General features: G+C 35.1%; 1 protein-coding gene across 1 annotated transcript; it reads left to right on the top strand.

Annotated features, from left to right (window-relative positions):
- The first annotated feature begins 838 nt into the window (after window positions 1-838).
- On the top strand, window positions 839-11,313 carry LOC104242122 (UPF0481 protein At3g47200-like). Its single transcript, XM_009797125.2, has 3 exons — window positions 839-976; window positions 1,879-1,987; window positions 9,672-11,313. The coding sequence occupies exons 2-3, from the start codon at window positions 1,913-1,915 to the stop codon at window positions 11,085-11,087; spliced, it is 1,491 nt and encodes a 496-aa protein (XP_009795427.1). The 5' UTR covers window positions 839-976; window positions 1,879-1,912; the 3' UTR covers window positions 11,088-11,313.
- Window positions 11,314-12,012: the final 699 nt, after the last annotated feature.

Below are 12,012 nucleotides of genomic sequence, written 5' to 3'. Positions count from 1 at the left end.
ATTGCCTAAAAAGTTTCTTATTTTCACCTCAATTATCCAAATACAATATTCAAATAACAAAATCATCTTCAAGGAAATACAACATAGAATTAATAAGACCGATCGAAATTAGCAATAGTACAACTATATCCAAATAAAAACTATGAGATAATGCGTAATGGGTAGGGTATTTGATTAATATTTATTTGCATATAGAAAATAGACTAAATATAAAGTATAAATTTTTTGGATTTAATCCGAAATCCAATAATTTTAAAAATTAAATTCTGAATTCAATCCATAATCCGATAATCCAAACCAAAAATCCTAAAAATTTTAATTTTGGTTGGGATTTTAGATTTGCCCAAATTATGGCCACCACTAATTTTACCAATCCGCGTTTAGCTGAATTTATTACTTCATTTACAAGAAAATTTGATGTATCATTAGTCTTTAGCCTCAAGCTTATTAAAGTAGATTTATTTTATTTTATTTAGGAATACAGATAATTACTTGTATGTCTGGTTTTGGAAGATTCATTGCAGGAAGGAGGATGAGGTATTATATAAGCCTTTTATAAAGAAGGAAACTTTAGTGTTCTTCTGTTGAACTGAACTTGAATATTAAATTGTAGCTTGAAACCTAACTGGTTATAACTTTATTCTATGATACTTTTCTTGCAGTTAATGTCATTACATTTTGTTCTATGATACTTGCAGCTTTATTTTATCCTATGGTATTTTTACGAGGGATGTTATCACACGTTAGTAATATATGTAAGCCCTACAATCACAAAAGAAAATCTATATATAGTACTAAAATCTTGTCAGTTTCGACATCATTTTCTTCTTTGCCTTCTTAGACTTGAATTTTCCATTTAAAAATCCATTCCTCTTCCACTATACTTCCAGCACCCCCTCTCTCGTATTAGAAGAAACTCAGCTCAAGTACACTCCAGTCAGTCAATTTTGACTATATAAATAGTCAAACCAAAGAGGTAATTAACTTCTACATTGTCATTATGTCATCTTAGCACGAACTTAGTATACGAGATTGACGCTTTATTTGTCATTTTATGCTAGACACAAGGTGTACTATTGCAATTTTAATCGTTTCATTGTTAAATTTCCCAAATCTGGCGGGATACGGTAACTTGGTCTTCTTATTTTTTTGATAACCAAGTATTTTATTAATTACCAAGTGAATTTTTTTACAAATCAGCATGATCAAAACTCAGTCTGCTGTACCAAAAGAAAATTCACTCCAACTCAAGACCCAATTGAGATTGTGAAATTTTGAAGCACAACTCTTAGGGAGGGTTTCTTTAAAATTCCTCAAAATGACCAGTCGGATCGTTATAGTAGGTGTCGTTTTAAATGATTTTGAGCAATTCTCACTTCTAAAAGTAATTTTTGAAGTTGAGCTAAACACAATATCTATTTCTTTAACCGATCCCGCCTTATAAAATGGTTTGTGTTGTTAGTTTCTCGAGTAACTTTGAGGGGGGAAAATAAAAATATAAGGGTGTTACAAATTATCACTCTATAACATACTTAAGGTAGTTTTTCCTTTGTTTTTTCTCAAAGAAATGTCTATTACTCCCTTAAATTGCCATTAGTTTAGGATGATATAAAATGAACAGTGTATATAGATTATGAGACATGGGTTATAAAGCTTATGTGTTTTCAATTACTTAAAAAGTCGACCCTTCCTGATAATCTTTTAAAAAATATTTTGTAGAACAAATTATTTCGTTCAATCTAAGAATTAGAATTTCTAACAGGATAACGTACAAGACATCTAGTTTTCTTTTCATAAGAAGAAGTAATACGAGATTTCATTTATTTTTTATTTTTTGTCTTTTCTTTAAATTTTTAAACCGGTATCTGTTGTTGGTAGGAATTATAAAGTTCAAGAAAATAATTAAAGAGGGATGGCACACTCTATTGAGGTTACCCCAATTGATCACCAAACTCCACTGCTTCGTCAAGCAACAAAAGATGATGAGGTCTCTCTCTTTCTCAACACAATCTTTCATTTTATTTGTTTATTGTATTTTTGTACAAAAGGAAACAAGGTAACAAGCATGAATAGTCACTCGTGTATCACTTGTTAATATTATAATTTTTTAATATATACATTAATTAAGTCATTAAAAGCATAAATAATAACGTCAAGTTTGATCAAGTTTCTTTATTAAAATTCAGTTGTTTTATTAATTTTCCTTTTTAACCCCGTTAGTCATCCCATCAATTACTCGTCGATCAAAAAAATGAGTAAATTCAGCTAATCCTCTTCTCCCACCATGGTTTCCACTAATGATGTTTAAAACTTCATTACGATTCACTATTCGTTTTTGTATACCTTCCTTGTAATTACTTGTTATTCCTTGTTTACTTTTACTTGTTCACTATTCTAAAAATATATTTTACTTTTACTTATTCATTTTAACAAATTAAGAGAAAGACAATCTTTTTTTTTTCTATTTTACCCTTATCATTAACTCTTCATTCCCCAAAGCTTTTTAAAATGTTATTATTATTATGAATAAAATTGTAAAATACATATATCATTTACTTTTTCTTAAAGGGAATACAAAATCAAAAGTGAACAACTAAAAATAAATGGAGGGAGTAGAATTTATAGAAAATAATAAGTATATAAATACTACTACAACATTTAAAATAAAAAAAATGGAATTCAGCGTGTTAGTTTCTCAAAACGAAAAATAAAAACTATGAACTCTTTGCCATTAATTGCAGAAGGAGGAAAGAAAGTGGACAACATATTCAAAGTGTGGTGCTCACGTCAATCAAATCTAGATGCTTATAAGCCAAAGGTGATCTCCATTGGTCCTTACCATAAATACAATCCTGAACTTCGCTCCAAGGAAAAGTATAAATTGCGTTACTTACAGCGATTCCTCCGCAAAAATGAGGGAAAAGATTATTGGTCCTTACTAGGAGTGACAAATGGACGGGTCTAGTCGGATATGGTTCGGGTTGAAAACGGGTAATGAAAAAATGGATAGATTATCCGACTCGATACATATTTAATACAAATAAAAAAATGGATTTATCGGCGGTTAATATGGGTAACCATATTATCCATAACTTCTTGAATATATTCACTTTTAATTCTCCCACACTTGAGGAACCCCCAATTTGAGGTTTCACAAATGTAAAAGTTAATTTCATTGGTTATCCATTTTCGAAGTGGATAATATGGTTCTTATCCATATTTGATCCATTTTTAAAAATTTCATTATCCAGCCCATATTTTAGTGGATAATATGGGTGCTTAATTATTTTCTTTTAATCATTTTGCCACCACTAGTCCTTAACAAAAACACAAACCTAAACTTCGATCCATGATAAAGTACAAACTATTGTACCTACAACGGTTCCTCCACAGGGGAAGAGTGGATAGATGTGGAAAATTGCATTAGGGAATTGGAGGGCAAATCATTTGTTGCGGAAGCTAAATCTATATAGTGTGAATGAGTCACAATTACTATACCAAAAATCATCACAGCCACCAAAATAATAAATAAGACAATAAAGTAACAATAAAAGGAATATCAGAATTAACGAGGTTCGGCCAATTTTGCCTACTTCCTCGGACACAACCAATATTTTATTTCACTCCAAAAATACAAGTGAAATAATACTAAAGAGAGAAGATACAAATGCCTTAAGAAGATAAGAAGACAAATGAGAGGTGTGTTTAAATCCTAAACATTATGCCTTCTTTTATAGGGTGAAGTACCAACCAAAATTGGTACTTCACCGGTGTGGGACTTTGGCACTCAACAAATCTCCACCTTGGTAAAATTTTACATCTTCAATTTTCTCTCAATAACAAATTTTGGTTGTGTCTTCATCTTTAATCTTCAGTGTTCAACAATGTTGATCAAATCCAAACAATGTTGAAACTTGACTGCAGTCACCACCATTGTCAGCATATCAGCAGGATTCTCCGTAGTATAAATTTTCTTCACCGTGACTCCACCTTCTTCTATGATTTCTCGTACGAAATAATATCGAACATCAATGTGCTTCATCCTTGCATAATAAACTTGGTTCTTCGCTAATTGAATAGCACTTTGACTATCACAAAAAATTGTGATACGTTTTTTGTTCAACACCAAGCTCTGTTAGCAACCCTTGAAGCCAAATTGTCTCCTTCACAGCCTCTGTAATAGCCATGTACTCTGCCTCTGTTGTAGACAAAGCAACTGTTGACTGCAAAGTAGACTTCCAACTAACTGGTGTCTTTGCAAAGTAAACACATAACTAGTAGTTGATCTTCGTTTGTCCAGATCACCCGCAAAATCTGAGTCACAATATATAACTACAGATTGATTGTCTTCCTGCTCAAAAACTAACCCAACATCTACAGTATTATGAATATACCGTAGAATCCTCTTCACAACTTGCCAATGCTCCTTTCTTGGATTATGCATATATCTGCTAATAACTCCAAAAGCTTGTGAAATGTCAGGTCTCGTACAGACTATTGCATACATCAAGCTACCAACAACATTTGCGTATGATACCCTTGACATATACTCCTGTTCAGCTTCATCTTTTGGCAACATAGTAGTACTTAGCTTAAAATGGGGAGCAAGTGGATTACTAACTGGCTTAGTCTTTTCATCTATGACAAAACGTTGTAGTACTCTTTTCAAATATTCTTTCTGAGATAAATAGAGTTTCTTTGAACGTCTATCTCTTATTATCTCCATGCGAAGAATTTTCTTTGCCTCACCCAGATCCTTCATCTCGGACTCCTTCTTCAGTTGAATCTTCAACTTATCAATTTCTTCTGAATTCTTGGAAGCTATCAACATATCATCAATATATAGGAGAATATATACAAAGGAACCATCTTCAAGCTTGCGCAAATACACACAATGACCATATTTGCTTCTCTTGTACCCTTGCCGCAACATAAACTTGTCAAATCGCTTGTACCATTATCTAGAAGATTGTTTCAATCCGTACAATGATTTTTCAAGTTTGCATACCATATGTTCTTTTCCAGCAACTTTGAATCCTTTTGGCTGAGTCATGTAGATTTCCTCCTCCAAGTTTCCATGTAAAAATGCAGTTTTTACATCCATCTGAACTAGTTCCAAATCCAAGTGTGCTACCAAAGCCAACATAATTCTAATGGAGGAATGTTTTACAACTGGAGAAAACACTTCATTGTAATCAATTCCCTCCTTTTGAGCATATCCTTTGGCCACTAATCTTGCTTTGTCGCGAACATCTTCTTGGTTAGGAAATCCTTCTTTCTTTGCAAATATCCATTTGCACCCAATTGCTTTCTTTCACTTCCGGAGATTGACGAATCTCCATGTATGATTCTAATGAAGGGATTATATTTCATCATTCATGGCAATCCTCCACTTATCTTCTTTTGAACTTTGGACTGCATCTTTATAAGTGGTAGGAACATCATCAGCTACAGTTGAGGTGGCACAAGCAACTGTCTCTATAAGACGAACGAGTTTTGTTATTGTCCTTTTTGGACTGCTAGTTGCTATTGATTCAAGTTGTTGTTGAGGTTCCTGAGTTGGAATCTCCCTCTCTACTGGCTCTTCTTCCAGAGGATAATCTTCATTTGTTTCCTCCTCTGCTTCTTGTGTAGGAAAAATAAATTTTCCCTCAAACTCCACCTGCTTAGAAGCACCCTCATTTTGTTTGGTATCTTCTGTTACCTTATTTACCATAGCAGATTCATCAAAGGTAACATCCCTGCTGAATATTACTTTCTTTGTCATAGGACACCATAAGCGATATCCTTTGACTCCAGAAGTAATTCCCATAAAAATAGCCTTCTTTGCCCTTGGATCCAATTTTGACTCTGTCACATGATAATATGCAGTTGAGCCAAACACGTGCAAAGAGTCATAATCTACAGCAGGCTTTCCATACCATTTTTCAAATGGTGTCTTGCCATCAATAGCAGCAGATGGTAGACGATTAATGAGGTGGCATGCATATGTAATTGCCTCAGCCCAAAATTCTTTGCCCAAGCCAGCATTGGACAACATACACCGTACCTTCTCCAGCAAGGTCCGGTTCATACGTTCTGCCACTCCATTCTGTTGTGGTGTATGTCTAACAGTGAAGTGTCGGACGATGCCATCATTTTCACAGACCTTATTGAAATGATCATTTTTGTATTCACCTCCATTGTCTGTGCGAATACACTTGATCCTCCTGCCTGTTTGATTCTCCACCATCGTCTTCCATTTGAGAAAAATTCCCAGCACTTCATCTTTGTTTTTCATTGTATACACCCACACTCTTCGAGAAAAATCATCAACAAAGGTTACAAAATAGTGCTTCCCACCCAATGAAGGTGTTTTGGAAGGACCCCAAACATCAGAGTGTACATAATCCAAAATGCCTTTAGTATTATGGATCGCTGTACCAAATTTAACCCTTGTCTGTTTCCCTTTGACACAATGCTCACAAAACTCCAAGTTGCAAGCCTTTACTCCTTTTAACAATCCTTGATCTGATAGAGTTTTCAAGGATTTTCCTCCAGCATGTCCCAAGCGCATGTGCCATAGCTTGGTTGCTTCTGCCTCTTTGTCGTCACTGGATGTTACTGTCGCTGTCCCAATAACTGTACTGCCACGATAGCGGTACATATTATTATTCTTCCGATTAGCCTTCATTACCACTAGTGCACCGGAGCATACTCTCATCACTCCATTTTCTGCAATGATTTTGAACCCTTTTGATTCTAGGGCTCCCACAGAGATGAGATTCTTCTTCAAATCCGGTACATATCGAACATCTATCAATGTTCTGATCATTCCATCATGGTTCCTTAATCGTATTGAACCAATGCCATATGAGGTAAGAGGGCTGTTATCCGCTGTGTGGACGACTCCATATTCTCCTTCTTGAAATTCCACGAACCAGTCCCTGTTGGGACACATATGATAGCTACAAGCCGAGTCCATCAACCATATGTCTGATGATGTTGATGACTCTGTTGTAACTAATGAGAAGTCTGAATCATCACAATCAGCTACATTTGAATCCATAATAGCCTTTCCATTGTTATGTTTGGCCTTATTCTTCAACTTCGGACAGTCTTTCTTCCAGTGCCCTTTTTCTCGACAAAAGGCACATTCATCTTTGCTGGGTCTGGATCTTGACTTGGATCTTCCCTTCTTTGTCCTCGTTTGATTTTGAGGACGACCCCTCACAAACAGTGCTTCTCCTTCTCCGCCCTTCTGTTTTTCTCGCTTTCTTTGTTCATAGCTGTACAAAGCTGAACAAACTTCTCTGAGAGAAATTTCGTCATTTCCATGGAGTAGAGTAGTTTCAAGGTGCTCGTACTCATCAGGAAGTGACGCCAACAACATTAAGGCCAAGTCACCATCATCATAAGTTGTATCCATATTTTGCAAATCTGTGACCAACTTATTGAAACTGATGATATGTTCATTCATCGTGGTACCAGGAACATAGGTGAAGCGAAACAGTCTCTTCTTCATGTACAATTTATTTTAACTGTTTTTCTTCAAAAATTTATCCTCTAGTGCTTTCCATAATTTACTTGCAGAAGTTTCCTTTGTGTATGTATATTTCTGCTCTCTAGCAAGGTAGGATCGAATGGTACCGCAAGCAACACGGTTGATAATTCTCCAATCTTCTTCTCCAATAACATCTAGTCTCTTTTCTTCAATAGCAAGATCTAGCCCTTATTGAAAAAGGACTTCTAGACTCTCGCCTTGCCACATCCCAAATTGTTCTTACCCGTCAAAAATTTCTACCGCAAATTTCGCATTTGACACAATTCTTGTCATAAGGGAAGATGCCAATGATGACGTATTGTTGACACTTGATATGCCAATGATGACGTATGTAGATTCTTCTTGTTTATTGTCTCCCATCTTTGACATAAATATTATTTAATAGCTGATGATACAAATCAAGATTATTTCCTTTATGGTATGGAAGATCAGACAAAGCTGCAACCACAGAGCATACTCAGACAGAACTTTGACTCAGTTATCAAGATAAATCTTTTCTGACGTGGAAGATCAGACTATGCTGCAACCACAGAGCATACTTGGACAGTACTTTGGCTCTTATACCAATTGTTGCAGAAGCCAAATGTAAATAGTGTGAATGAGTCACAACTACTATACCAAAAATTATGACAACCACCAAATAATAAATAAGACAATAAAACAACAATAAAAGGAATACCAGAATTTACGAGGTTCGGCCAACTTTGCCTACTTCCTGGGACACAACAAATATTTTAATTCACTCCAAAAATACAAGTGAAATAATACTAAAGAGAGAAGATACATGTCTTAAGAAGATAAGAAGGCAAATGAGAGATGTGTTTAAATCCTAAACATTAGGCCTTCTTTTATAGGGTGAAGTACCAACCAAAATTGGTACTTCACCGATGTGGGATTTTGGCACTCAACAACATTAAAGTGTTATGACGATATAGAGAACCTTGACAGTAATATTGTTGTCAGCTTTTAAAAAATATTATTACTTGATGGTTGTTTTCTAGTTGAATTTATTTGAGAGCGTTGTGGAATGTGTCCAAGAGGAGAAGGTCGGATTATCCCCGGAAATTGCATAAGTATTCAAGTAAATCGAGATCTGTTGTTAGTAGAAAACCACTTTCTTTCTTTGTCATCACTAAGTTTCATCTCTATTATGAATGAGGAAGATGAAATATCATTCACAAAAATGGTGAAGTGGATTTTTTAACCTTCAATTCATTACCGAATTAAGATGACCTCTGCATCCTATTTTGAGAGTGAAGGTAATGATGCTGACATCAACATTTACTTCAAGCTGTACAGATATCGTGTCACCCTTCAGAGATTAAAACTACTAGCCTAACGAATCCTAGCATGGAAACAGAACATTCCTGGAAATCAAATTAGGGGTTATAAGGTAGAAAATGAAACCCTACCAATAAGGTGAAAGTTCAAGTAATCAATCAATTACACTATTAAAATAAGGTATTGATAAGTACTTCGTGGGTTTGATTGTTTGTTTGTTTGTTTGTTTGTTGTTTTCTTGTTTTTTTTAAAAAATTATCATATGTCATATTCTCTCCGTTTCAATTTATGTGAACATGTTTGACTGGACACAAAGTTTAAAAAAATTGAAATACTTTTGGAATTTGGTCCTAAACAAGTCAAAAAGGGGGTCGAGAGTATTTGTGTTTTGTAAAAGCTTCTCATTAAGGGTAAGATTAGAAGTTTAAGCTAAATGGTTTCCAAATTTAGAAAGGGTCATTCTTTTTGGGACGGACCAGATAGGAAATAAGTTCACATAAACCGGAACGGAGAATTATGTGTTATCCAAATTAGCACTGAAATGACATCTTACAATGTTTTATTTAAGTTCATTCCCTAATAATATTTTCTTCCTAAAAATGAAAAATAATAATTAATAAGGCATGTATGAGAGATGTAGTGACTACTGTTACTCTTCTTGGAGAATATAAACTTAATATTTTCTCTACTCACTGCTTAATATTTAGTTACTTAAAATTTTCATTTTGGAAATTGCCGGTTCTTAGAGTTTTTTATTTTTATTTTTTATCATTATCTGTAACAATATATGTTGAGGAAAAAAAAAAGCAAAAAAGAGAAACCATGACTCTTTTTTAACTAATTACAGATAGAAGACGGGAGGAAAGATGATCATTTAATCGAGATCAAGGAGCGATTAAAGTTACAAAGAGATAAATCTTTGAATCAAATCTTTGATGAAAGATTTGAGGATTTGGACAATTCATCTATCAAATCCACTACCATATTCAAAGTAAATGCGGCCATTCGCGAATCAAACCCAGATGCTTATACGCCAAAGATCATCTCCATAGGTCCTTACCATAGAAAAAATCAAGAATTTCACTCAATGGAAAAGTACAAACTATTATGCTTACGGCGGTTTATCCGGCGGAAAGAGGGGCTTGATGTGGAAAGTTGCATTAAACAAATGGAGGAACTAAAGGATGAAGCACTAAAGTGTTATGACGATATAGACAGTGATATTGTTGGCAAATTTTCGGAAATATTGTTACTTGATGGCTGTTTTGTGGTTGAGTTTCTTCGAGACCCCCTAATTATCAACGCGCAATGGATGGTGTCTCAAGTATGTCGAGATTTATTGCTACTAGAAAACCAACTCCCTTTCTTTGTCCTCGCCAAACTTCATGACATGATTAAGCGTCCTGAAGATCTAGAACCCGACTTCATACGTATGGTGAAATCGGCTCTTTGTCATATTTCGCCAAGTAAGATACCTTTTCTCAAATCAGAAATTGATGGTGATGAAAAAAAATTCGATCATTTACTTCATGTGGTACACATGTTTTGTCGTCCATCAGAGATGCCGAAAACTAGCCAAATCTCGAATTCTAGCACGAGAAAGGAATGTTGCAATATTAAAAGATTTCTTGGAAAGAACTTGCGAATATTTAGGTCAAATAAAATCTCTACCTCTAATATTTGGCAGTATTGGCAAGCTCCAAGTGCAACAGAGCTTTATGAAGCTGGAGCTAGTTTCTTAAAATTAGGAAGTTTCGAACAAGATCTTATGGACAGAACAACTATGTTTGATATCAAGTTTGAGAATGGAGCGATACAAATTCCTTGTTTAGTAGTTGGTGATTCAACGGAGGCCTTTCTGAGAAATTTGATAGCTTATGAGCAACACTCGACTAACTTATATCCTAAATGTTTTTTGGATTATGTAGATATAATGGGTCAACTTATTAAGTCACGTAAAGATGTGAATTTATTACGCCTAAATGGAATCATCCTTAACGGGCTAGCAGATGACGGAGAAGTGGCTAACATGTTCAATAAACTTGGAGAAGGGATCGTGGTTGTTGCTGGCAGCACCTATTACGCTGAAGCGAGCAGAAAAATGAGTCAACATTGCAAAAAGCCGTGGAATCAAATTATTGCAAATTTGAGGCAAAATTATTTTAGTAGTCCTTGGGCAGGAGCTTCAACTGTGGCAGCAGTCATACTCCTCATACTCACGGCTATGCAGACAGTTCTAGCTTTCACGGGTGGTATTAAGTAGTGATCTGCATTGTTGTAATATCATAAGATGGTTGATGGATATTGTGATGACCCGATAGGTCACTTTGAGTTTTAGCCTTTATTTTCGTATTCCAAGACCTTGATTGGCTCCGTTTAGTGTTCCTTGATTTGCGTGTGCAGTCCTTATCTTGTTCCGAAAAGTTTTCATGTGAAAAATTGAAGAAAATGTGAAATTTTACCATAAAAACCTATTTGAGTTGACTATAGTCAGTATTTTGTATAAACGAACCTAGATATGTATTTTTATGGTCCCGGTAGATCCGTATCGTGATTTGGGACTTGATCGTATGTCCTGAATCGAATTCGGAAGTCACTAACTTGAATTAACATGATTTGTTGAAAATTACTAGCAATTTGAAGGTTTAAACAATTCCTAAGTTTGACCGTATGTTAACTTTATTGCTGTCGGGTTCGGATTTCGGTTCCGGAACTTGGAATAGGTTCATCTCACCATTTATGTCTTGTTTGCAAAATTTGGTGCAAAACATAGTTAATTTGACGTAATTCGGATGTCTGGTTGTAAATTTGCATGTTCTTGAGTTTTCTTTTGAAAATTTCATTCATTTTGATGTCTGGTTCGTAGTTCTAGAGGTTATGTTGTGTTTTGATCGCGCGAGCAAGTTCGTATGATTTAACTTGTGTGCATGTTTGGTTTGGAGCCCGAGGGATTCGGGTGAGTTTCGGACGCATAGCTGAGTGTTTGATAGAGTTGGAATTCTGCTGGGGATTTTTTTGCAAAAGTCTCATTTCTCGCAATTTCGAGTTTAGGATTGCATTTGCGATAGTAGGATGAGCTCTATCAGATCCGCATCTGCGAACAGATTATTCGCAATTGCGATGGGGTACTGGGGTGAGCTGGTATGCATTTGCGGTGAATTGGCTTTTATTAACTTTTTAAAAAAACT

Source organism: Nicotiana sylvestris, chromosome 4 (assembly GCF_000393655.2).
Source record: "Nicotiana sylvestris chromosome 4, ASM39365v2, whole genome shotgun sequence".
Classification (NCBI taxonomy): Eukaryota; Viridiplantae; Streptophyta; class Magnoliopsida; order Solanales; family Solanaceae; genus Nicotiana; species Nicotiana sylvestris.
This window is presented reverse-complemented; position numbering and strand designations above follow the sequence as displayed.